General features: G+C 44.8%; 1 protein-coding gene across 1 annotated transcript in view; it reads right to left on the reverse strand.

Moving 5' to 3' along the window:
• Positions 1-3,011: 3,011 nt before the first annotated feature.
• The window catches only part of LOC140392932 (CD209 antigen-like protein A), a 37,058-nt gene continuing 12,152 nt past the window's right edge, over positions 3,012-27,917 (reverse strand). The window contains exons 4-6 of the mRNA XM_072478712.1: positions 14,010-14,161; positions 9,052-9,164; positions 3,012-3,834 (exon numbers count right to left, since the gene is read on the reverse strand). Coding sequence (XP_072334813.1) covers positions 3,672-3,834; positions 9,052-9,164; positions 14,010-14,161 — 428 coding nt within the window. The 3' untranslated portion in view covers positions 3,012-3,671. The remainder of the gene's footprint in view (positions 3,835-9,051; positions 9,165-14,009; positions 14,162-27,917) is intronic.

Raw genomic sequence — 27,917 nt, forward strand, 5'->3', positions numbered from 1 at the left:
ACTAGGGTAAGAGTAGGGCCAGTCAAGGACAGTAGTGGGAAGTTGTGCGTGGAGTCCGAGGAGATAGGAGAGGTGCTAAATGAATATTTTTCGTCATGATTCACACAGGAAAAAGACAATGTTGCCGAGGAGAATACTGAGATACAGGCTACTAGACTAGAAGGGCTTGAGGTTCATAAAGAGGAGGTGTAAGCAATTCTGGAAAGTGTGAAAATAGATAAATCCCCAGGGCCGGATGGGATTTATCCTAGGATTCTCTGGGAAGCTAGGGAGGAGATTGCTGAGTCTTTGGCTTTTATCTTTAAGTCATCTTTGTCAACAGGAATAGTGCCAGAAGACTGGAGGATAGCAAATGTTGTCCCCTTGTTCAAGAAAGGGAGTAGAGACAACCCCGGTAACTATAGACCAGTGAGCCTTACTTCTGTTGTGGGCAAAGTCTTGGAAAGGCTTATAAGAGATAGGATGTATAATCATCTGGAAAGGAATAATTTGATTAGAGATAGTCAACACGGTTTTGTGAAGGGTAGGTCGTGCCTCACAAACCTTATAGAGTTCTTTGAGAAGGTGACCAAGCAGGTGGATGAGGGTAAAGCAGTTGATGTGGTGTATATGGATTTCAGTAAAGTGTTTGATAAGGTTCCCCACGGTAGGCTATTGCAGAAAATACGGAGGCATGGGATTCAGGGTGATTTAGCAGTTTGGATCAGAAATTGGCTAGCTGGAAGAAGACAAAGGATGGTGGTTGATGGGAAATGTTCAGCCTGGAGTCCAGTTACTAGTGGTGTACCACAAGGATCTGTTTTGGGGCCACTGCTGTTTGTCATTTTTATAAATGACCTGGAGGAGGGCGTAGAAGGATGGGTGAGTAAATTTGCACATGATACTGAAGTTGGTGGAGTTGTGGACAGTGCGGAAGGATGTTACAAGTTACAGAGGGACATAGATAAGCTGCAGAGCTGGGCTGAGAGGTGGCAAATGGAGTTTAATGCAGAAAAGTGTGAGGCGATTCATTTTGGAAGGAATAACAGGAAGACAGAGTACTGGGCTAATGGTAAGATTCTTGGTAGTGTGGATGAGCAGAGAGATCTCGGTGTCCATGTACATAGATCCCTGAAATTTGCCACCCAGGTTGAGAGGGTTGTTAAGAAGGCGTATGGTGTGTTAGCTTTTATTGGTAGAGGGATTGAGTTTCGGAGCCATGAGGTCATGTTGCAGCTGTACAAAACTATGGTGCGGCCGCATTTGGAGTATTGCGTGCAATTCTGGTCGCCGCATTATAGGAAGGATGTGGAAGCATTGGAAAGGGTGCAGAGGAGATTTTATGAGGAAAGGCTGAGGGACTTGAGGCTGTTTTCGTTAGAGAAAAGAAGGTTAAGAGGTGACTTAATTGAGGCATACAAGATGATCAGAGGATTGGATAGGGTGGACAGTGACAGTCTTTTTCCTCGGATGGTGAAGTCTAGCATGAGCGAACATAGCTTTAAATTGAGTGGAGATAGATATAAGACAGATATCAGAGGTAGGTTCTTTACTCAGAGAGTAGTAAGGGTGTGGAATGCCCTGCCTGCAACAGTAGTGGACTCGCCAACACTAAGGGCATTCAAATGGTCATTGGATAGACATATGAACGATAAGGGAATAGTGTAGATGGGCATTAGAGTGGTTTCACAGGTCGGCGCAACATCGAGGGCCGCAGGACCTGTACTGCTCAGTACTGAACCTCCGACAGTGCGGCACTCCCTCAGTACTGACCCTCCCACAGTGCAGAACTCCCTCTGTAGTGATGCCCCGACAGTGCCATGCTTCCTCAGTACTGACGCTCCGACAGCGCGGCACTCCCTCTGTATTGACCATCCGACAGCACAGCACTCCCTCAGTACTGGCCCTCCGATAGTGAGGCACTCCGCTCCCTCAGTACTGACACCTGACAGTGAGGCGCTCCCTCAGTACTGACCCTCCAACAGTACAGCACTCGCTCAGTACTGCCCCCCCCCCCCCTCGACAGTCTGGCACTGCCTCAGTACTGACTCTCCGACAGTGCTTCTCTCCCTCCGTACTGACCCTCCAAAAATATTGCACGCCCCAGTACTGACCCTCCGACAGTACAGCGCTCCTTCAGTGCTGACCCTCTGACACTACGGCGCTCCCTCAGTACTGACCCTCTGACAGTGTGCCTCTCCCTCAGTATTGACCCTCCAACAGTACGGCACTCCCTCAGCACTGACCCTCCGACAATATGGCACTCCCTCGGTACTGACCCTCCAACAGTGCGGCACTCCCTCAGTACTGACTCCCCGACAGTGTGGCATTGCCTCAGTACTGAGTCTCCGACAGTGCTTCTCTCCCTCCGTACTGACCCTCCTAAAATGTGGCACGCCCCAGTACTGACCCTCCGACAGTACAGCGCTCCTTCAGTGCTGACCCTCTGACACAGCGGCGTTCCCTCAGTACTGACCCTCCGACAGTGAGGCGCTTGCTCAGTACTGTCCCTCCGCCAGTGTGCCTCTCCCTCAGTATTGACCCTCCAACAGTACGGCACTCCCTGAGCACTGACCCTCCGACAATATGGCACTCCCTCAGTACTGACCGTCCAACAGTGCGGCGCTCCCTCAGTACTGATCCTCCGACAGTGCGGCACTCCCTCAGTACTGACCCTCCGACAGTGCGGCGCTCCCTCAGTACTGACCCACCGACGGTACGCCACACCCCCAGTACTGACCGGCCAACAGTGCCCACGCTGCCTCAGTACCGACCATCCGACAATGTTGCATTCCCTTGGGTACTGACACTCCGACAGTACAGCGCTCCCTTAGTTATGACCCTCCGACAGTGAGGCGCTCCCTCAGTACTGACCTTCCAACAGTACGGCACTCCCTCTGTACTGACACTCCGACAGTGTGGCACTCCCTCAGTACTGACTCTCCGACAGTGCTTCCCTCCCTCAGTATTGACCTTCCAACAGTGCAAATCCTTTCAATAGCCCCAAATGAATGCAGTCACTGCAGATCAGATCAGATCAGTGAAGTTTTATTGCAAACAATGAACGCTGACATTTGATATTCAGGATTAAATACAAAATATTGAGTCATCTTTCCTTTACAACTGACAATTCCACCCCCCAACCCCCACTCCCACTCCCACCCCCCCCATAAAACTACGACCTACACCTTGCTGTCAACAGGGAAGCACGTTAGGCGGACCACCAGGGAGTGGGGTGGAAGGGACACAAAGAAAGGCTTTCAGTTGTGCCGCTTGAGCCCCAGTCCATCAGTGGATGCATCGAGTGGTCACATGTCATCAATCGCCCTGCACCGCCTCTCCACTCCCCCTCGCCCCGCACGCTGGGAAAGGGCGCAAAATGTCAATCAATGACCCGAGGGCCTGCACCCAGCTGCTTCGGAGAACGTGCTCCTTCGTTTGGTTGGGACCTGGGTTTTGCCCCTTTGGTGCCAGGCTCCACACTCCTGCCCTGCGACATCTCAGCCGCGTCACACCAACTCCAGGTACTCCCGTGCGGCCCCATTCTCCGCACCCCCCCTGCTCGCGATACGACCGCTCCTCGGGCTCAAACCGCAACCCAGCAAACAGAAACGCGGGCAAAGTTTAAACAAACATCGCGCTCTTGCGCTCTTCAGCGCCCTCAAGGCCCCCAGGGGTCCTCCGACTCCATTTCATAGTTTGATCGGGATTGGCTCCGACCTCCGTTTGCAGATCCAGTAGTGCGGCGAGCTGCACACGGCGTTGGCCCAGGTAGCTTTGCGCAGCATGACACAGTTCTTGAAAGCCTCCAGATCGTAGTCAAAGTAACTGTCAGGATTGCCTTGGTCCCAGAACCTAAGAGAACCGGGTGGGGAAGAGGTGGAGCAAATGGCTGAATTTGTGAGTGATAGCCAAACTTTAACCCAATCTTTCCCGAACCCTCATGGGCTGAGAATATAGAATTACAGGATAAGGCTCCCACTACACCGTCCCCATCAAACACTCCCAGGATAGGTACAGCACGGCGTTAGATACAGAGAAAAGCACCCTCTACACCGTCCTCATCAAACACTCCCAGGACAAGTACAGCACGGGGTTAGATACAGAGAAAAGCCCCCTCTACACTGTCCCCATCAAACACTCCCAGGGCAGGTACAGCACGGGGTTAGATACAGAGTAAAGCTCCCTCTACACTGTCCTCATCAAACACTCCCAGGACAGGTGTAATGCGAGGTTGCATATCGAATGTAATACTACAGTGCCGAAAGAGGTCAATCAGCCCATCAAGTCTGCATTGGCCCTTGGAAAGAGCATTCTACTTAAGCCCACGCCTTAACCCTATTCCCGTAACCAGGTAACCCCATCTAACCTTTGGATTTTAAGGGGGCCATTTAGCATGGCCAACCCACTTAAGCTGCACATCTTTGGACTAAGGAGGAAACCAGAGCACCCCCGAGGAGACCGACACAGACACGGAGAGAAACTGCAAACTCCACACAGAAAAGTTACCCAAGGCCGGAATTGAACCCAGGTCCCTGGAGCTGTGAGACAGCAGTGCTAACCACTTTCCACCATGCCGCCCATTTAAGTTAAGCTTCTTCTACAAGATCCCCATCAACCATTCCCAAGACAGGTACGGCACTGGGTTACATAGAGAGTAAAGCTCCCTCCATACTGTCCACATCAAACACTCCCAGGACAGGTACAGCACGGGGTTAGATACAGAGTAAAGCTCCCTCTACACTGTCCCCATCAAACACTCCCAGGACAGGTACAGCACGGGGTTAGATACAGAGTAAAGCTCCCTCTACACTGTCCCCATCAAACACTCCCAGGACAGGGACAGCACGGGGTTAGATACAGAGTAAAGCTCCCTCTACACTGTCCCCATCAAACACTCCCAGGACAGGTACAGCACAGGGTTAGATACAGAGTAAAGCTCTCTCTACACTGTCCCCATCAAACACTCCCAGGACAGGGACAGCACGGGGTTAGATACAGAGTAAAGCTCCCTCTACACTGTGTCCATCAAACACTCCCAGGACAGGAACAGCATGGGGTTAGATGCAGCGTAAAGCTCCCCCTACACTGTCCCCATCAAACTCCCCCAGGACAGGTACAGCAAGGGGTTACATACAGAGTAAACTCTCTCTACACTGTCCCCATCAGACACTCCCAGGACAGGTACAGCACGGGGTTAGATACAGAGTAAAGCTCCCTCTCACTGCCCCCATCAAACACTCCCAGGACAGGGACAGCACGGGGTTAGATACAGAGTAAAGCTCCCCCTACACTGTGCCCATCAAACACTCCCAGGACAGGGACAGCACGGGGTTAGATACAGAGTAAAGCTCCCTCTACACTGTCCCCATCAAACACTCCCAGGACAGGTACAGCATGGGGTTAGATACAGAGTAAAGCTCCCTCTACACTGTCCCCATCAAACACTCCCAGGACAGGTACAGCACAGGGTAAGATACAGAGTAAAGCTCCCTCTACACTGTCCCCATCAAACACTCCCAGGACAGGTACAGCACGGTGTGAGATACAGAGTAAAGCTCATAAAGACCATTGGACACAGGAGCAGAAGGAGGCCATTCAACCCATCAAGTCTGTTGCGCCATTCAATGAGATCTTGACTGATTTGATGTGCTAATCCTCAACTCCACTTTCCCGCCTCATCCCCATAACCATCGATTCCATTTCCTCCTCTAATTTCCGAAAGACATGCTTTAAGTGAATTGGACTTTCTGAATTCTCCCTCAGTGTAACCGAGCAGGCGCCGGAGTGTGACGACTAGGGGATTTTCACAGTAACATCGTTGCAGTGTTAATGTAAGCCTAGGTGTGACATTAATAGAGATTATTATAATAAAAATCTGTCTATCTCAGCCTTGAACATACTCCACTGCAACTCTCTGCAGTAAATAATTCCACAGATTCACTGCTCTCTGAGAGAAGAAATTGCTCCTCATCTTTGTCTGAAATGGCCGACCCCTTACCCTGAGATTATGCCCTCTGGTCCTAGACTCTCCCACAAGGGGAAACAACCTCTTAGCATCTATCCTGTGAAGGCCCTGAGAATCCTATATGTCTTAATAAGGTCGCTCTCATTCTTCTAAATTCCAATCAGTACAGGCCACAACCTACTCAACCTGTTTCCTTACCCGGGAACGACTGAGTGAGCCTTCTCTGGATTGTCTCCAATGCCAGTACATCTTGCCTTACATAAGGAGACCAAAATGTTCACAGTATTCCAGGTGTGGTCTAACTAGTACCTTGTATAGTGATAAGAGTTTATTCATTTCGGTGCTATTTGAATGCATACAGCTAATAGGCAAAAATATTAAAAGTGTCCTGACTGTGGGAATCCAGTCATTGTCTCATATCCTAAATTAACCATTGTATTCCAGTGTATTCAACACTGAGAACATATTGTTCTCTGTCTAATCAACTAATCAATTCTCAAGCTGTGAAATATAGCACAAAGTGTGAGAAACATATCTAGTAATTTTCCTAAGACTGCACATGCAGATGTTAAGCTAGTTTTGATAGGCACCAGTCAATCTTACGTAATGTCCAATGTTTGATTAATAAATCACCTTCTAAGTAGCAGACATTCATTTGAACAAACCAGGTCTCAGCTGAGAATTAGAAGCCAATGGAAGTAAATGAGGGGTTAAACCAGAGGTAAGAATGCCTTAAAAATAGAACCTCGTGGTGGAGGTTTTGTTCCTGAATTCTTGAATCATCTGTCTGTTTGTGTTAAGTAATTTCTTTTTTATGCTTTATGCTTTTTGCCATGTGCTTGACCTTTTTATGTATTGTTTGATATTTTGTTTCTATGTTTATTCAAGTGTATTCAAATAAGTAATTAGCAAAAAAAGCTGTATTTTTGACATCTCCCACAACCGGACTGCCGATTCTTATTAGAAGGTTAAAAAAAAAGAGTCCTACATGTAGTTTTAGCAAAATTGCCCTATTTTTATACTCCATTCGCTTTGAAACAAAAGCCAACATTTCATTTGCCTTCCCTATTACCTGTTGAAATGGCATGCCAGCCCTTTCGTGATTGGACTGCCAAATCCCTCTCTGCTGCAGCTTTGTACAATCTTTCTCTACTTAAATAACATTCAGCTCTTTTATTCTTCCTACCAAAGTGCATCACTCCACACTTTCCTACATTACATTCCTGCATCTGCCCTCACTCATGTTTTTCTTTTTATATGCTTATCAAAGATTTTACAGACTGCTTTTGTGTTCTTTGCAATTTTACTCTCATACACTGCTTTCCCACTCTTAATCAATCGCTTGGCCTTCCTTTGCTGAATTCGAAACTGTACCTATTCCTCAGGCTTGCTACTTTTTTCAGCAATTTTATTCAACTCTGAATACTATCCTTAATTTCTTTTGTGAGCCATGGTTGGGCACTTTTCTTATTGTGTTTTTTCACCAGAAAGGCATATATAACAGTCACAGTGCACACAATCGTTTCTTACATATTAACTGTTGTCTGTCCACCATCATGCTTTTTAATGAAGATCCCCAATCTATCTTAGCCAACTTACATCTCATACCTTTGTAGTTTCCTTCGCTTAGATTAAGGAATCTAGAATCAGATTGGACTTCCTCACTTTCCATCCTAATGAAGAACTCTATCATGTTATGATCACTGTTCCCTAAAGGACCCTGCACAACAAGATTATTAATTAACCCCTTCTCGTTGAATAATATCAAATTGAGGATAACATGTTCTCTATTTGGTACCTCGCACATGCTCTAGGAATTCACCTCCACTATATTATTGCTAATTTGGTTTTCCCAGTATATATGTAGATTAGAGTCACCGATGATCACTTGTTACATGCATCTCTAATTTTCTGTTTAATGCCATTCCTGACATTACCGCTAATGTTTGGAGGCCAATAGACAACGTCCAGTCATGTTTTCCACCCCTTGTTTCTTCTTAGCTCCACTCAGACTGATTCTACGTCTAAATTTTCTGAGCCAATACCCAAGGCAGGATTCTCCGTTCTGAAGACTAAGTCCCCACGCCGGCATGAAAACGGTGGCGTTTTATGCCAGGGAAACTGGCGCAAAACGGCCACCGATTCACTGTTCTGGGGGAGTGGGGACTAGCAGCCAAGCAGCATAGAGCTCCCAGTTCTAGCTGCCGATACGACCTAGAGAGTTGCCGGGTCTGTGGCCGCGCATGACGTCGGCCTGCAGCGGCCACGCCGTGCTTCATGGCAGATACCGCTCACAGGCCCAGCCCGCGAAATAGTCTCCCCTTCAGCCGGCTTGCGCGCTCTGGACCGCTCCACCACAGTGCACCCAGCCCAAATATGCCCCCCCCTCCCTGCCCATGGATCGGCGTTCCGCCGACTGTGTCGGAGCTGGACTGAGTCAGCAGCCGCCACGCTCAGTTCCCGAAGGGCGAGACCACACGCGACCCACGTCGTTGGGAACTCGGCCGGTCGGGGACAGAGCATTGCGGGTTCGGAGGCCGTGGAGAGGGCATGCGCTGTGCTCTTTGAGTACGCCGCTTTTCAGGGGATGGAGCATCGCGAAAGCGGCGCTGCCCCCGATTTCGCCGTCATCGGGGATTCTCCGCCCCATCACCGAAAGTGATTTTGGCGCGGGGATTGGAGAATCCAGCCCCATAATCTCACCATTGCTTTGATTTTGCCCTAAACCAACAATGCCTCTTTTCCCTTTTTGCCTGTCCTTCCTAAATATCAAGTACCCTTGGATATTTAATGACCATGGTGGTCACCATGCAGCCATATTTCCATAGTCGCAATCATATCGTGCTCCTGTATTCCAATTTGCTCTGTGAATTTATCCACCTTATGCAAATGATCCATGCATTCAGAATCGGTGACTTTAGATTAGTCTTTGTAACACTTTGGCTCTACTTGCTGCTAGCCCTTTGCTTCCTCTGCCTTCCATCTGTGCTTTCTGCCTTTTCTGTCAATCTTTGTTTCCTTCTCTTGTGTCTTCCGGCCCACCCACATGAGGTGCACGACCACAGTCATGGTCCGCCTGCTCCCCCAGACTTTGGTGTACTCACATCTCGTCGCTGTGTAAAAATGTCCCATCCACCCACATCCAAGACGATTCCACCGGATTATCCTTGATTCCAATCCAATATGCGCGGCTCAGGTTGAACCCAGCCACAAATTCCTGAAAAGGAAAGCGACCAGTGAGAATCATGCTCGCCACACAAGTGCCAGGCAATGACCATTTCCAACAAGAGAGGATCTAACCATCTCCCATGACATTCAGTGGCATTACATAAGAAGTTCGGAACTAGGAGCAGCAGTAGGCCTGCTCTGCCATTCAATAAGATTATGGCTGACCTTTTTGTGGACTCAGCTCCGTCCACTTATTCGCTCGCTCACTATAACCCTTAATCCCTTTACTGTTCAATAGTCTATCTATCTTTGCCTTAAAGATATTCAACGAGGTAGCCTCAACTGCTTCACTGGGCAGGGAATTCCACAGATTCACAACCCTACGGGTGAAGATGTTCCTCCTTAATTCAGTCCGAAGTCTTCTGCCTCTTATTTTGAGGCTATGGCCCCAAGTTCTAGTTTCACCAACCAGTGGAAACAACCTCCTTGCTTCTACCTTATCTATTTCCTTCATAATTTTATATGTTTCTATAAGATCCCCCCTCATTCTTCTGAATGGGGGACATGGTAGCACAGTGGTTAGCACTATTGCTTCACAGCGCCAGGGACCTGCGTTCGATTCCCGCTTGGGTCACTGTCTGTGCGGAGTCTGCATATTCTCCCTGTGTCTGCGTGGGTTTCCTCCAGGTGCTCCGGAGTCCCACAAGTCCTGAAAGGCGAGCTTGTTAGGTGAATTGGACATTTTGAATTCTCCCTCTGTGTACCTGAACAGGCGCCAGAGTGTGGCAACTCGGGGCTTTTCACAGTAACTTCATTGCAGTGTTAATGTAAGCCTACTTCTGACAATAATAAAGATTATTAATATTATAAATTCTAATGAGCATAGAACATAACAGCGCAGTACAGGCCCTTCGGCCCTCGATGTTGCGCCGACCTGTGAAACCACTCTAAAGCCCATCTACACTATTCCCTTATCGTCCATATGTCTATGCAATGACCATTTCAATGTCCTTAGTGTTGGCGAGTCCACTATTGTTGCAGGCAGGGCATTCCACGTCCTTACTACTCTCTTGAGTAAAGAACCTACCTCTGACGTCTGTCTTATATCTATCTCCCCTCAATTTGAAGCTATGTCCCCTCGTGCTAGACATCACTATCTGAGGAAAAAGGCTCTCACTGTCCACCCTATCCAATCCTCTGATCATCTTGTATGCCTCAATTAAGTCACCTCTTAACCTTCTTCTCTCTAACGAAAACAGCCTCAAGTCCCTCAGCCTTTCCTCATAAGATCTTCCCTCCATACCAGGCAACATTCTGGTAAATCTCCTCTGCAATGCTTCCACATCCTTCCTATAATGCGGCGACCAGAATTGCACGCATAGTATAGTCCCTGTCTACTCAGTCTCTTCTCATAAGCTGATCCTCTCAACTCCGGAATCAACCTAGTGAATTTCCTCTACACCCTGTCCAGTGCCAGTTCATCCTTTCTCAGGTAAGGAGATCAAAACTGTACACAGTACTCCAGATGTGGCCTCACCAGCTGCAACATAACCTCCCTGTTTTTAAACGCCATCCCTCTTGTAATGAACGTCAAAATTCCATTTACCTTCTTAATTACATGCTGCACCTGCAAACCAGCTTTTGCAATTCGTACACAAGGACACCCAGGCCCCTCTGCACAGCAGCATGCTGCAATTTTTTACCATTTAAATAATAGTCCATTTTGCTGTTATTCCTCCCAAAATGGGAGACCTCACATTTACCAACATTGTACTCCATCTGCCAGACCCTTGCCCACTCACTTAAACTATCTATATCCCTCTGCAGACTTTGTGTCTTCTGCACACTTTACTCCACCACTCATCTTAGTGTCACCTGCGAACTTTGACACATTACACTCGGTCCCCAACTCCAAATTATCTATGTAAATTGTAAACAATTGCGGCCCCAACACTGATCCCTGAGGCGCACCACTAGCCACTGATCGCCAACCAGAAAAACACCCATTTATCCACACTCTTTGCTTTTTGTCAGTTAACCAATCCTCTATCCATGCTGATACATTACCCATAATGCCGTGCACCCTTATCTTATGCAGCAACCTTTTGTGCGGCACCTTGTCAAATGCCTTCTGGAAATCTAGATAAACCACATCCACCGCCGTTGTCCACTGCACTCGTAATGTCCTCAAATTCCAGTAAATTAGTTAAACATGACCTGCCTTTCATGAACCCATGCTGTGTCTGCCCAATTGGACAATGTCTATCCAGATGTCTGGCTATTTCTTCCTCGATGATAGATTCAAGCATATTCCCCACTACAGAAGTTAAGCTAACCGGCCTATAATTACCCACCTTTTGTCTACCTCCTTTTTTAAACAGTGGCATCACATTTGCTCTTTTCCAATCTGCCAGAACCACCCCAGAGTCCAGCGAATTTTGGTAAATTACCGCGAGTGCATTTGCTATTTCCCCCGTCTCTTTTAGTGCCCTGGGATGCATCCCATCAGGGCCAGGAGACTTGTCTACCTTTCGCCCCATTAACGTGCCCAATACCACCTCCTGAGTGATAATGATCATTTCTTGGTCCTTACCTGCCAAATCCTCCTTGGCATCAATTATTGGCATGTTATTTGTGTCTTCCACTGTGAAGACCAAATCAAAATACTTGTTCAATGCCTCAGCCATTTCCTCATTTCCCATTATGAAATCCCCCTTCTCATCTTCTAAAGGACCAATGTTGACCTTAGCCACTCTTTTTCGTTTCATATATTTGTAGAACCCTTCGCTATCTGATTTTATATTCTCAGCTAGTTTACTCTCATTATCTATCTTACTTTTCTTTATAGCTTTTTTCGTGGCTCTGTTGACTTTTAAAGATTTCCCAATGCTGTCGTTTCCAACTAATCTTTGCCACTTTGTATGCATTTTCTTTCAATTTGATACCCCCCTTTATTTCCTTCGCTATCTCTGGCTGATTATTCTTTATCCGACAGTCCTTCCTTTTCATTGGTAGATACTTTTGCTGAGCACTCTTCGTCATCCCCCCTCCAGCAATTATCAACACCCTGGGGGTTACCATTAACCAGAAACTGAACTGGGACCAGCTGGATAGACAATCTAATCATCTCCTCCCTTTGACATTCAATGGCAATATCATCACTGAATTCAGATTCTAGCATCCGCAGTAATTTCCTTTTATCCATCACTGAATCCCCCACTATCAACATCCTGGGGGGTTACCATTGACCAGGAACTGATCTAGGACCAGCCATATAAATACTGTGGCTACCCAGCAGGTCGGAGGCTTGGAATTCTCAGAAGAGTAAAGTAAAAACGCCAGAGTCCCAGATGAAATGAAATTAAAAATCACTTATTGTCACAAGTAGGCTTCAAATGAAGTTACTGTGAAAAGCCCCTAGTCGCCACATTCCGGCGCCTGTTCGGGGAGGCTGGTACAGGAACTGAACCCACACCTCTGGCCTGCCTGGGTCTGCTTTCAAAGCCAGCGATTTAGCCCTGTGCTAAACCAGCCACAGGTTGCTTTCCGCTTTGAGAAGAGCTGACTAGTGGTGATTTAACCTGAGGATCACACCTCAGGTGAGGGGCAAGGTTGAGAAGGCAGGGGCTTCATGAATAACGTCAGCCAGTACAGGAATTGAGCCCTCTGTTAGCCTTGCTCTGCATAACAAACTAGCCGTCCAGCCAACTGAGCTAAACCGGAGGAAGTAACTGACTTCCTGAGTTCCCACAAAATCTGTCCATCATCTGCAAGGCACAAGTCAGGAGTGTGATGGGATACTCCCCACTTGTCTGGAGGAGGGCAGCTCCCAACAACATTCGAGAAGCTCAATACCATCCAGGACAAAGCAGCCCCGCTTGATCAACATGCTCACCACAAACATTCACTCTGTAAACTACTGATACACAGGGATTCCCAAAACAGGTACAGTATAAACAGGTGATGCATTTTGGTAGGTCTAACATAGAGGGGAAATATACCGTAAATGGCAAAACTCTTAGGAAATAGAACGTCAGAGAGATCTGGCCGTGGAGGTCCACAGATCTTTGAAAGTGGCAACACAAGTGGACAAGGTAGTCAAGAAAGCAAACAGAATGCTTGCCTTCCTTGTACGGGGCATCGAGTATAAAAACTGGCAAGTCATGCTGCAGTTGATAGAACCTTGGTAAGGCCGCATGTGGAATATTGAGCACAATTCTGGTCGCCAAACTACCAGAAGGATGTGGAGGCTTTGGAGAGGATGCAGAGGAGGTTTACCAGGATGTTGCCTGGTCTGGAGGGTGTTAGCTATGCGAAGAGGCTAAATAGACACGGACTGTTTTCATTAGAACGACGGAGGTTGAGGGGTGACCTGACAGAGGTTTACAAGATTATAAGGGGCATGGATAGAGTGGATGGGCAGGCACTCTCCAAGGGTGGAAAGGTCAGTCATCAGGGGGCATAGGTTTAAGGTCCCTGGGGCAAAGTTTAGAGATGTGCGAGGCAGGTTTTTTTACGCAGAGGGTGGTGAGTGCCTGGAACGTGTTGCCAGGGGAGGTTGTGGAAGCAGATGCATTAACGTCCTTCAAAAGGCATCTTGACAAAAACATGGATAGGATGGTATAGAGGGATACGGCACAAGGAAGTGCTGAGGGTTTTGGCAAAGGTTGGTATCATGACCGGTACAGACTTGGAGGGCCGAAGGGCCTGTTCCTGTGCTGTATTGTTCTTTGTTCACGCGGTTAGAAACAGATTAAAGCTCCCTTTACACTGTCCCCATCAAAACACCCAGGATAGGTAAAGCACGGGGTTATATACAAAGTAAAGCTCCCTCTATACTGTCCCCATGAAATACTCCCAGGACAGGTATAGCACAGGGTGAGAATTTGCTTACCTGTTCCTCCTCACTGTGAATCACCAAGAGCTCGGCACCCTGTAGGATACAGTTCTGTCGACTCTCCTCCCAACCCAGGATACTCTTTGAGAAGTAGTAGCAATGGCCCTTGTAAGGAGTCCAGTATTTGTGGCACAGGTCACTTGTACAGTCTGAGGGTGGCAGAGAGAGAATGTAAATTATGAAACAAGACATGAAGTGAAGGGGCAGACATTATCAGTTTTAAATGGAGGTAAACATATCATTGCCACACCAAAACTAACCACCCTTCTTCAATGACCAACTAATGGTGCACAATCTTAGTGTATATGTGTGCGTGTGTGACAGTGTGGGCGAGAGAGCGTGGGCGAGAGAGTTTTCGAGAATGTGAGAGATCATGTGTGTGTGAGAGTGATCGTGTGTGTGTGAGAGAGATTGTGTGTGAGAGATTGCGTGGGAGAGAGAGATTGTCTGCGAGAGAGAGATCGTGTGAGAGAGAGATCGGGAGATAGTGTGAGTGGTAGAGGGAGAGAGAGCGTGTGAGAGAGAGAGCGTGTGTGAGGGAGAGCGTGTGAGAGTGAGTGAGACTACATGAGAGAGTGCGTGAGAGAGTGCGTGAGAGAGTGCGTGGGCAGCATGGTAGTACAGTGGCTAGTACTGTGGTTTCACAGCGCCAGGGTCCCAGGTTCGATTCCCCGCTGGGTCACTGTCTGTGCGGAGTCTGCACGTTCTCCCCGTGTCTGCGTGGGAGGGGTTATTGGGTTATGGGGATAGGGTGGAAATGACGGCTTAAGTGGGTCGATACAGACTCGATGGGCCGAATGGCCTCCTGCAGCACTGTCTGTTCTATGTTCTATGTAAGAGAGTGTGAGTGAGGGAACGAGTGTATGGCATTGAGTGTAAGCGTGTGAGAGTGTATGCGAGTGTATGTGAGTGTGTGTGAGAGTGTGTGAGAGTGTGTGAGAGTATGTGAGAGTATGTGAGAGTATGTGCGAGTGTCTGTGAGAAAGACAATATATGATAGAGCGGGTGTGAGAGAGCGCGGAAGAGAGGGCATGAGAAACAGCCTGTGAGAGAGAGCCCGTGAGAGAGTGCGTGAGAGAGTATGCGTGAGAGAGCGTATGTGAGATCATGTGTGAGAGGTAGCATATGAGAGAGTGCATGTGTTAAAGAGTGCATGTGTGAACATGTGTGAGAGAGAGCATGTTAGAGAGTGTATGAGAGGGTGACAGAAAGTGAGTGTGAGAGTATGAGAGAGGCAGTGTGAAATTGTGAGTGCAAGAGAGAGTGTATGAGAGGCAGTGTGTGAGAGCGATTGTGCGCGAGAGTGACAAGAGAGCTTTTGCAAGAGATTAGATTAAGAGAGAGATTAAGAAAGTGAAAGAGCGAGAGAGCGCGGCACGTTGGCGCAGTGGTGTGCACTGCTGCCTCATGGCACTGAGGACCCAGGTTCAATCCTGGCCCCAGGTCACTGAGCGTGTCGAGTTTGCACATTCTCCCCATGTCTGCGTGGGTCTCACCCCACAACTGAAAGATGTGCAGGTTAGGTGGATTGGCCACGCTAAAGTGTCCCTTAATTGGAAAAATTAAAAGATAAATAAAGAGAGACTGTGTGTATTTGAGTTAGAGAGAGAGATTGTGCGCGTGTGCCAGCATGTGCATGTGTACACAGGACTGGAATATAAAGACACAGGGATTATGCTGCAACTATATAAAATCCTAGTTAGACCCCACTTGGAGTCACTTTGAGCAGTTCTGGGCACCACAGCTTCGGAAGAATAATAAATAGCCTTTTATTGTCACAAGTAGGCTTACATTTACACTGCAATGAAGTTACTGTGAAAAGCCCCTAGTCGCCACATTCCGGTTCCTGTTCGGGTACACAGAGGGAGAATTCAGAGTTCTCAGCTGGTACGGGAATTGAACCCGTGCTGCTGGCATTGTTTTGCATCACAAACAGTTGTCTAGCCCACTGAGCTAAACCAACCCTATTTTGGCCTTGGAGGGAGCGCAACATATGTTTACAACAATGATAACTGAGTTAGCAGATACGATAAGGGAGGGGGCGGTTAGGGAAGGAGGGTAGGGGGAGATAGTTTAGGCATGATCAGTGAGTGGAGGAGGAGGGACTGGGGAACTGTGTGTGTACGCCATGTTGGCTGGTTATGGTTGTTGGCTCGGGGGGGGGGGGGGGGGGGGTATTTACTGTGTTATGCTTACATTTGAAATTGTTGTTAAAAAAAAATCACAAATGCCTTAATAAACAGTTTTTTTTTAAAATGATACCTGGATTACAGGGTGTTGAGTTACGAGGAGAGATTACTCAAATTAGACCCGTTTTCGTTAGAATTTGAAGACTAAGGAGTGATCTGATCAAAGTATTCAAGATATCAACAGGGAAAGACAGGGTAGATAAAGATAAACTATTTCCACTGGCTAGAGATTCTAAAACTATGGGGCATAGTCTAAATATTAGGGACAGACTATTCATAGAACATAGAACAATACAGCGCAGTACAGGCCCTTCGGCCCACGATGTTGCACCAAAACAAAAGCCATCTAACCTACACTATGCCATTATCATCCATATGTTTATCCAATAAACTTTTAAATGCCCTCAATGTTGGCGAGTTCACTACTGTAGCAGGTAGGGCATTCCACGGCCTCACTACTCTTTGCGTAAAGAACCTAAAGAACCTACCTCTGACCTCTGTCCTATATCTATTACCCCTCAGTTTAAAGCTATGTCCCCTCGTGCCAGCCATTTCCATCCGCGGGAGAAGGCTCTCACTGTCCACCCTATCCAACCCCTGATCATTTTGTATGCCTCAAGGTCTTTTTTTTTTAAACAGTAATTTTAGTAAAACCTGGGTTAACATGCATGCAGACACTATGGCTGCTGAAACTGTGATTAAGGGGGTCATAAAAGTGAAGTAATCACTGATTTTGCAGCTGAAGCTGTTAATAGATTTGAGAACCATTTATTTATTTACAGCTAGCTAGCTAATGGAATATTGTTTACTTCTAAAGGATAACTGGGGTGTAGATAGTTTATGCGTTTGGTCCTGGTTAAATGGGTCCTGAGTGTTAAGTAATGGGTAAGAGACATTCCAATTAATTGTCTCATTTATGTTAAGTATCCAATAATTGACACTGATATGTAAAGGGGCTTGAGGTGGCCTTTGTGTCAGGTGATCTGATGATAGAGTTTTGTGCAGAGTCTGTTAAAGTAAAATAAAGGTGTTTGCGAAGAGAAGCAGAACCTTTGACTCTTTATACAACAGCAGCTAAACGTCCAACAAATGGTAGCAGAGGATGGTTGCTGTGCAAATGTGAAGGGTTGAAAGATACAACTTTTCCAGACCAAACCAAGGAGTGAGTGAGAAAAGTAAAGATGGCTGGATATGACTATCCTCCCTTATTTTCTGAAAGGGGATCGTATGACCAATGGAGAACTGCAGTAGTTATGTGGACTAAGGTAACTGCCTTGGGAAAGAGAAAACAAGGTATAGCATTGGCTCTTTCTCTACCTTATGACAGTAAAATCCAGAGCAAAGTGTTTTCTGAGCTGGAATTGGAAGAGTTAGACTCAGAAGAAGGTCTGGAGACTCTACTAAGTTATATGGATAAGATTTATAAGAAGGATGACTTGTTAAGTGCGTATGAAGCATGGTCGGATTTTGATAGGTTCCCCGGAAAATAGAGGATTTCTCCATTGAAGACTATATAATGGAATTTGGCAGACTATATTAAAAGGCTGCAGAAGCACAACCTGGAATTTCCACAGTCTGTGTTGGCCTTTAAATTACTTGACTGTGCTAGAGTGAGCAACATGGATAGGCTCCTGGTTTTGACAGGAGTTCAGTTTGCAGATAATGATACTTTATTCGATCAGATGACAGAAGCTTTAAAAAAGGTTTCTGGGGAAACATTCGATTCCGATGGCTCTGATGACCCAAATAGGTCAGTCTGCAATAAAGCAGAATATGGAAAATACCCTACTAACAGGATGGCGAAATTGTGCAGCTATGCTCAGGTTCCAAGACTATAGAAGGAGATCGGTACGCGGAAATTATGAAGACGGCAACCTACAATAGGAAGATGAAACCCAGAAATGCATGGGACATGATAAATCGATGTTTTCAATGTGACTCTCAATACCATTATGCTTTCAACTGTCCAACACGTTATAACAGTGTTTGAAGTGACACATGATAGGGAAGAGTCAGAAGGGGAAAAAGATAGTGACCAGAGAAAAGGCATTGTCCTATTAACAAGCAGTTTTACGCCGGTAATGAGGGTGTTGGTTGCAGAATCCTTCAATTGTGCTGTATTGGACAGTGGCTGCACATCTACTGTGTGTGGAATTGACTTGTTCAAATGTTACCTGGGCTCCTTGAATGCTGAAAATCGGAACAAGGTTTTTACTAAATGAATTTTACTAAATGAATACTTTGCATCAGTATTCACCAAAGAGAAGGAATTGGTGGATGTTGAGTCTGGAGAATGGTGTGTAGATAGCCTGGGTCACATTGAGATCCAAAAAGACGAGGTGTTGGGCGTCTTGAAAAATATTAAGGTAGATAAGTCCCCAGGGCCTGATGGGATCTACCCCAGAATACTGAAGAAGGCTAGAGAGGAAATTGCTGAGGCCTTGACAGAAATCTTTGGATCCTCACTGTCTTCAGGTGATGTCCCGGAGGACTGGAGAATAGCCAATGTTGTTCCTCTGTTTAAGAAGGGTAGCAAGGATAATCCAGGGAACTACGGGCCGGTGAGCCTTACGTCAGTGGTAGGAAAATTATTGGAGAGAATTCTTCGAGACAGGATCTACTCCCATTTGGAAGCAAATGGACGTATTAGTGAGAGGCAGCATGGTTTTGTGAAGGGGAGGTAGTGTCTCACTAAATTGATAGAGTTTTTCAAAGAGGTCACAAAGATGATTGATGCAGGTAGGGCAGTGGATGTTGTCTATATGGACTTCAGTAAGGCCTTTGACAAGGTCCTTCATGGTAGACTGGTACAAAAGGTGAAGTCACACGGGACCAGGGGTGAGCTGGCAAGGTGAATACAGAACTGGCTAGGTCATAGAAGGCAGAGAGTAGCAATGGAAGGGTGCTTTTCTAATTGGAGGGCTGTGACTAGTGGTGTTCCGCAGGGAGTAGTGCTGGGACCTTTGCTGTTCGTCGTATATATAAATGATTTGGAGGAAAATGTAACTGGTCTGATTAGTAAGTTTGCAGACGACACAAAGGTTGGTGGAATTGCAGATAGCGATGAGGACTGTCAGAGGATACAGCAGGATTTAATTCGTTTGGAGACTTGGGCGGAGAGATGGTAGATGGAGTTTAATCCGGACAAATGTGAGGTAATGCATTTTGGAGGGTCTAATGCAGGTAGGGAGTATACAGTGAATGGTAGAACCCTCAAGAGTATTGACAGTCAGAGAGATCTAGGTGTACAGGTCCACATGTAACTGAAAGGGGCAACACAGGTGGAGAAGGTAGTCAAGAAGGCATACGGCATGCTTGCCTTCATTGGCCGGGGCATTGAGTATAAGAATTGGCAAGTCATGTTGCAGCTGTATAGAACCTTAGTTAGGCCACACTTGGAATATAGTGTTCAATTTGGTTGGCACACTACCAGAAGAATGTGGAGGCTTTAGAGAGGGTGCAGAAGAGATTTACCAGGATGTTGCCTGGTATGGAGGGCATTAGCTATGAGGAGCGGTTGAATAAACTTGGACTGTTCTCACTGGAACAACGGAGGTTATGGGGCGACCTGATGGAGGTCAACAAAATTATGAGGGGCATAGACAGAGTGGATAGTCAGAGGCTTTTCCCCAGGGTAGAGGGGTCAATTAGTAGGGGGCATAGGTTTAAGGTGCGAGGGGCAAGGTTTAGAGTAGATGTACGAGGCAAGTTTTTTTACACAGGGTAGTGGGTGCCTGGAACTCGCTGCCGGAGGAGGTGGTGGAAGCAGGGACGATAGTGACATTTAAGGGGCATCTTGACAAATACATGAATAGGATGGGAATAGAGGGATACGGACCCAGGAAGTGTAGAAGATTGTAGTTTAATCGGGCAGCATGGTCGGCACGGGCTTGGAGGGCCGAAGGGCCTGTTCCTGTGCTGTACTTTTCTTTGATCTTTGTTTGTTCTTTGTTAAGGAATTTGAAAGTTCCACAAGTTTCAGGTTTGGTGATGATAATACTCTGACGTCGCTGATAGAGTGGTGATCCCTTGCAAAATTGCCGGAGTGAATCATTTCATTAGCACGGATGTTGTATCAAGTGAACAGACCGTCGATGAAGAAAGCACACATGAAACTGGATATGGAACAGGATAAGGCAACAGTTTTTGGAAAGACGGTGGACTTACAATTTACACAGTCGGGACACTATTGTATTCCATTACTGACAAATAATATTTCAAGTACAGTTATTAAGGATGTATTAATGGCAGTTGAAAATGGGACTTTAGCTGATAAAAAGCTTGGTGTACTAAAACTACAGAGGCAATTTGCACATCCGTCTCCTCGGAGGCTGAAAAATTTATTAAAGGATGCAGGGGTAAGGGATGAAGACTATACACAGCTGATAAAACAGGTTAGTGACCGTTGTGAAGTTTGTAGGAAGTACAGAAGGACACCAGCACGACCGATAGTAACCCTACCTTTGGCCAGGGATACAAAATTATGAGGGGCATAGACAGAGTGGATAGTCAGAGGCTTTTCCCCAGGGTAGAGGGGTCAATTACTAGGGGGCATAGGTTTAAGGTGAGAGGGGCAAAGTTTAGAGTAGATGTACGAGGCAAGTTTTTTACGCAGAGGGTAGTGGGTGCCTGGAACTCACTACCGGAGGAGGTGGTGGAGGCAGGGACGATAGGGACATTTAAGGGGCATCTTGACAAATATATGAATAGGATGGGAATAGAAGGATACGGACCCAGGAAGTGTAGAAGATTGTAGTTTAGTCGGGCAGTATGGTCGGCACGGGCTTGGAGGGCCGAAGGGCCTGTTCCTGTGCTGTACATTTCTTTGTTCTTTGTTCTTTGTTAACGACATTGTGGCCATGGACCTTAAGACCTGGGATAAAGCCAATAATATATTTATTTTTCATGTTGTAGATTTAGCAACCAGGTTTAGTCAATCAATGATTGTACGAAGTAAAGACAAGGGATCAAATTGTGGAAAAATGGATAGGGACAGGAATGGGCCCACCGGCAAAATTCCTTATGGGCAATGGGGGAGAATTTGCTAATGATGAGTTTAGGGATAGGTGTGAAAACATGAATATCACAGTTCTGAATACGGATGCAGAAAGCCCATTTAGTAATGGTGTGTGTGAAAGAAACCATGCGGTAATAGATGACATGCTCCGGAACATTTTGGCAGATAGATCAAACTGCAAGCTAAATTCAGCTTTAGCATGGGCGGTACATGCAAAGAATTCCTTGCAGGTGGTTGGGGGCTATAGTCCCTATCAATTAGTGTTTGGTAGAAATCCAAAAATTCCATCCATTTTGGATGACCAGCCTCCAGCTTGGGAAGGGACTACAATTAGCTCTGCCTTTGCTGAGCATTTAAATGCATTACATAGTAGTAGAAAAGCTTTTTTGGAAGCAGAGGTCTCTGAAAGAATTCGCAGAGCTTTAAGGCATAATGTTAGGCCATCAAATAACGTTTTTCAGCAAGGAGACATTGTATACTATAAGAGAGATGACAGTTCACCGGATAGTGAACAGGTCCGCAGGAAAAGGTCGAGAACTATTGAAAGGACATCCCACAGCAGAAGGGAAAGATCAAGCAGTGGCAGTACAGCACGAGATACCAGGTGGGAGAGTGGACGTAGATTATCAAGGTCTCAGAACATGAGTAAAACTATGAATACGAATAGGAGTAGAAGCCCACATGCACTTGAGATTATGGTGGTTTCCAATAAAGTAGATGAAACAGTTATCAAAGATGCCAAACAGCAAGAATTGCATCGTTGGAGTGAATTTGGGGTATACACGGAAGTACCGGATAGGGGACAAAGAGCTCTATCCCACAGATGGATTTGCATGGAAAAGGTTCTTCTGGATGGACCTTATAAGGCAAAGGCCCGGCTTGTGGCAAGGGGATTTGAAGAAAACTTTGAAGATTAGGATTTAAGGGTAGATTCACCTACGGCAGGAAAGGTTATTTTAAAGATCTTCTTGGCTCTATTCGGCACAAAGGCATGGGAATGCAACTCTATAGATAAAAAAGCTGCCTTTTTGCAGGGGCATCAGCTCCAGAGAGACATTTTTCTCCGTCCTCCTAAAGAAGCAGCTAACACAGAAGGGGTATTCTGGAAGTTGAACAAATGTGTATATGGATTAAATGATGCGTCTAGAGTCTGGTATTTTTCGGTATAGTCAGTTTTGTTAAAGTTAGGCTGTTGCCAGTTGAAAGCAGATCCGGCAATGTTTTACTGGCACTATAAAGGAAATCTTTCTGGCATCTTTATGATGCATGTCGATGATTTTTTGTGGGGTGGGACTAGTGATTTCAAAGCTATTGTAATCTCTGGTTTGAGGAAAGAATTCAGGGTTGGAAGTCAGGCTTCCGGTGCATTTAAATATATTGGACTGGAAATTGGACAGACTACCTTAGGGGCAACTTTACGTCAGCAATCTTATTTGGAAAGCATCAGCCCAATAGCAATTACTCGTGGCTGGGTTTCACAAAAAGACGCAATGGTTTCAAAGATGGAAAAAGAGCAACTGTTTAATTGGGCAACTGAATTGGTTAGGTAGACAGACTAGACCGGATGTGTTTTGATGTCTTAGAGTTGAGTACAGAAATGAATGATCCCAAAGTGGAAGACATAATAAGAGCAAATAAAGCATTGGTCAAACTAAAAATGCAGGAGTGTGTTTTGAGGTTCCCGGTTTTAGGTGACCTTTGGCACTTGAAACTCAGTTTGTAGTGATGCATCCTATGCAAATTTATGTGATGGGGTTTCAAGCACAGGAGGTTTTAGGGAACAATGGTAAATGTTGACCTCTTGTGTGGGAAACAAAGAAAATAAGGAGAGTGGTCAAAAGCACTTTGGCTGCTGAGACGTTAAGCCTTGTAGAGGCGGTGGATATGGCCTTTTATGTATCTCAGATATTGACAGAAATTTTGGGATTAGGGGATTTGGGTAATATACCTATTGAATGTCACATTGACAATAAATCCCTGTGGGAAAATGTGCACTCCACAAAAAGTGTCAATGAAAAAAGGTTAAGGATAGACATCGCAAGTTTGAAGCAGATGTTGGACAGTAGCTATCAATTGTCAGACTGTTTTACAAAAAGAGGGGCTAGTTCACAGAAAAGCGCCTGTTTCTGTGACTGTTTTTTTTTCTTCCAAAAATGAACAAAAAAAAGAGGGGGAAATTGCGTGTGTGTTTTTGAGTTTCTTGTAATTTTGTTTTCACCTAATTATTTTTTTTCTCCAAGGAAGGGGAGACTGTAATGGATTAAGAGACATTCCTCATTGTTGTCTCATTTATGTTAAGTATCCAACAATTGACACTGATATGTAAAGGGGCTTCAGGTGGCCCTTGTGTGAGCTGATGTGATGATAGAGTTTTGCGCTTAGTCTGTTAAAGTAAAATAAAGGTGTTTGTGAAAAGGAGCAGAACCTTTGACTCTTTATACAACAGCAGCTAAACGTCAAACACTCGGACATCCTGTGGGAGGAAACAAAAGAGTGCCTCATGCTTTGGATACAGAATTTGTAATTAAGGGGATGATCCAAGTCGGTCTGAAAAGCATGTGGGTATTGTTGGTTAAATCAAAATTGGTAGCTAGAGTATCATTGTCAGAGGAGGTATCTAGGAATTATGATGAGATAAGAAAAGCCATTTTAAGTGCATTGATCTACTGCCAGAGACCTATCGACAGAAGTTTTGAAATTTAAGGAAAGAACCAGGTCAGACATATATAGAATTTGAAACCATCAAAAAAAAATTGACAGGTGGCTAAAAAGCATTAAAGATAGACAACTTACATAGTTCTGAGGGAAATGATTATTCTGGAGGAATTTAAGGATTCACTTCATGCAGTAGTGAGAACTCGTGTGGAAAAACAAAGAGTTAAAATTGCTAGACTGGCACCAGAAATGGCAGATGATTTTGATGAAGGTTTGGGTTTTAACATCCATTTTAACAACTGTGGAAATGAAAAATCCACAGGTGATCAAGGAAAAGGAGGTCTAGTTGGAGGTATTCAAGAGATTTTGCCTCAGTATATAAAGGAAATTTATGAGAGTGGAAGAGAGATAAGAAAACTTAAATGTTTTCATTGTAATAAAGTTGGATACACAACGTCACAGCATTGGCGGCTTAAGAAAATTATTGGGAAGACATAATCCTTAAAAGAGGAAAAGCCAGTGGGGTTTATTAAAAAGGTAAAAGAAACTATGGTTGCAGCTGAGAGGTGCAAAAGTGTGTATAACCTGTTCAGAGGTTGGTTGATAAGAAGGTGGCAGATATTTGAAAGATTTTATTTGCCAGGGTCAGGCTTACTCATGTGTACAAGGTGGAGTAGGTAAGGATGTTAGAATCTTAAGGGATAGAGGAGATGGTTGGAGATAAGGAGCGATGTAGTACAGGAGTTTTGCCAGCAAAGGTGATAATATATGGGATTAATGGCGGTGAGTCGCATTCCATTATGTAACGCAAGGTCAGAGAGTCCAATGAAAAATGAAGTGGAGGTAGGAGTGATTGAAGAAATTAGCTTTTTCAGGAGTAGAGTTATTCCTGGGTAATGATGTAGCTGGATTACAGGTGGGAGCGATATATACTGTGAAAAGCTGATGGAAAGTCAAAAAACAAAGGTGTTGCAAGAGCGTATCTGGGGGATTTCCAGATTGCGTGGTAACAAGATAAGAAAGTCAAAGGTTGAGATAGGAGGAGCAAAAATTAAAGAGCAAAGATAGGGAGGCTGAGGTTCAGTTATCAGATAAATCTATGACCAGATTGTTGATAAAGAGCAAGAGCAGATGGAGGATGAAGCTGGTATCTTCCGTTCAGGAAAGTTGGTAGAATTAGAACAGAAAGACTCAGAGATAAAGCAGTTGTCTCCGAAAGCATACACAGATATAGAATCTGAGTGTATACCGAGAGTTATTGCATTAGAAATAATATATTAATGAGGAAGTGGAGACCTTTACATATTCACGCAGATCAGAAATGGGCAGAAGTTATATTACTGGTGGGTTAAAGAAAGGTGGTTTTGCGAGTAGTGTAGGAGGTTCCAGTAGGGGGTCATTTAGGAGGAAGGAAAACTCAAGCAAAAACACAAACATTTTTATTGGCCTGGACTGCATAAGGATGTAGTTGAGTTCTGTCGTATATGTCATACATGTCAGGTGATAGAAAATCTTGCGGTAATCAAACCAGCATCCTTAATACCCATTCCGGCATTTGAGGAACCTTTTACTCGGATCCCAATTGATTGTGTGGGACCGCTTCCTGAGACGAAAAGTAGGAATCAGTATTTGTTGACTATAATGGATGTGTCCATTAGATTTCGAGAGGCCATTCCATTAAAAAATATGATAGCAAGGGCAGCACGGTAATGCAGTGTGTTTAGTACTGTTGCCTACTGCGCTGAGGACCTGGGTTCGATCCCGGTCCCGGGTTACTGTCTGTGCGGAGTTTGCACATTCTCCCAGTGCCTGCATGGGTTTCACCCCCACAACTCAAAGAAATGCAGGGTAGGTGGATAGGCCATGCTAAATTGCCCTTTAATTGAAAATAAATAATTGGGTACTCTAAATTTACAAAAAAAAGAAATATTATAGCTAAGATGGTTGTAGAGGAGTTAACCAAATCATTTACCAGATACGGATTACCAAATTAAATCCAAGAGAGGATTGGGGATTTGTACTATTTGCAATTTGGGGTGCACCTAATGAATCAACTAAATTCGGTCCATTCAAATTGATTTTCAGTCATGAGGGAAGAGGACCACTTAAATCGATTAAGGAGAAATTTGAGAGACAAGAATTCTGAGACTACATTTTATGACTATGTGTCAAACTTTAGGGAGAGATTAAATAGGGCTGGTAAGTTGGCTAGAAAGCATTTAAAATTATCACAGCATATGAAGAAAAGGAGGTGGATAAGAAAGCAAAAACTCAATTTTTTTGCAAGGAGAAAGTATTACCAGTGTATTGAGCCAGTAAAGGCCAACTTTAGTGGGCCTTATCAAATCGAAAGGAAATTGAGTGAGGTGAACTACTTGATAAGAACGATAGATAGAAAAAAACCTCAGAGTACGTCATGTTAATATGCTCAAAGTATTTTCATAGAAAAGAAAGCAGGAGGATTTGTTCAAAGTTATAACTCTGGGAGAAGCAATAAATCCAGATGTCTCTGAATTTGACATTCCTCGAATCAGATTGCAGTGATTGAAGCTCACCTATTGCGATGGTGTAGAAGCCAGGTATTTCGAATACAACTAGTATAGGTAAAAGATAGCTGTTTAAGTACTCATTTTAAAAATGAGAATTTCAGCACACATAAATTCAGGACTTCAATATGATACATGAAACAGCATAAAATTCCATTATAAGATTATAACAGCACAGTTGCAAGACAATTTGACACTGCTTGTGCTAATTGTCAAGACCAAGGACTGAGTTCCATGGCAACGAGGTGGCAAGAGTCCAATGCAGTTTGTAAGAGCATTGAATCATATATATTTTACTCAATCTTTCTTGATATGAAGTCTCAATTGTTACATTAGCCAAGCCAGCTTACAACCAGTCTATTGCTGTTAAAGATTAGCAGAATATTACATTCCATAACATGTAGACATGAAACAATTAAAAAGCTGATGTTGCACATTGAAGATGGACGGCTTGCCATCAAATCAAATGTGTTTGAGTCTAACCCAAACCAATTAGGATTATATTGGGGTGTGATTAGATGACTTAAGACAGATATGAAAGTGTATAACTGAAAAGTTTCCGCCCGCCATTTTAGAAGATGTCTTTTGGGGGTTCTGTCAGTCTGTTAGTCTGTGTCAGTGATGTTAGTCCACTTTTGACTTTGAGTTTGAGTTTAGCTGAAGATTAGCTTTCTCTCTCTCTTCATGTTTCATTGCCAGACTTTGACCTTTTAAAAGTTACTTTCGAGCTGTCTGCCTAAGCAAAGAAAGATAATGTCTGTAATTCTCTGAAAGCTTCGAATTGTCTACGAATTGCCTTTTAAATGACTTTCAAATTGTAATCAAGCGACTACAAATAAAACAATTCTTTTTGGCACCTGAAAAGTTTTAACTGCAAATTTCTGCTGAGTTCCAGTATTCGCAAAGTGCTACTGATAACCGAATAACAGATGATATAAATTCCTTCAACTTTACACAGTCGAATAATACAAGGAATCGAACAACTTGGCATAGTCCAGAAATATTACAAATCTTAAAACTTGTCGTATTGCGCCAGGACTTTGATTCATCAACTAAGCTTCCCCCAAACTTGGCGTAGTTCGACAGGTTAAGATCCCATAAATTACAGATTCCTATAGATGGTCCCAAAACCAGATGGAATACAACGTATATGTATGGATAATATCAAAGTCAATGCAGTTACAAAGTCAGATTTGTATCCCATTCTTGGTTTGGAAGACTGGATTGCAAAAATGGGACAAGAAAATCTCATTACCTACTTGACTTGCTAAAAGAATACTGGCAAGTACCTTTATCTGAAAGGGCGAAGGAAGTTTTGCTGTGTGTAATGCCAAATGTCTGTATCAGTTTACAGTCATGCTGTTTGAAATGAAGAATGCTTCAGCAACATTCCAAAGGCTAACCAATACCGTCATTTCTGGACTAAAGAATTGTGTAGTGTACAGAGACAATCTGGTGGAGTTCATTCAAAAGTGGAAGGAGCATTTAGAACATTTGA

Source organism: Scyliorhinus torazame, chromosome 16, assembly GCF_047496885.1.
Source record: "Scyliorhinus torazame isolate Kashiwa2021f chromosome 16, sScyTor2.1, whole genome shotgun sequence".
Lineage (NCBI taxonomy): Eukaryota > Metazoa > Chordata > Chondrichthyes > Carcharhiniformes > Scyliorhinidae > Scyliorhinus > Scyliorhinus torazame.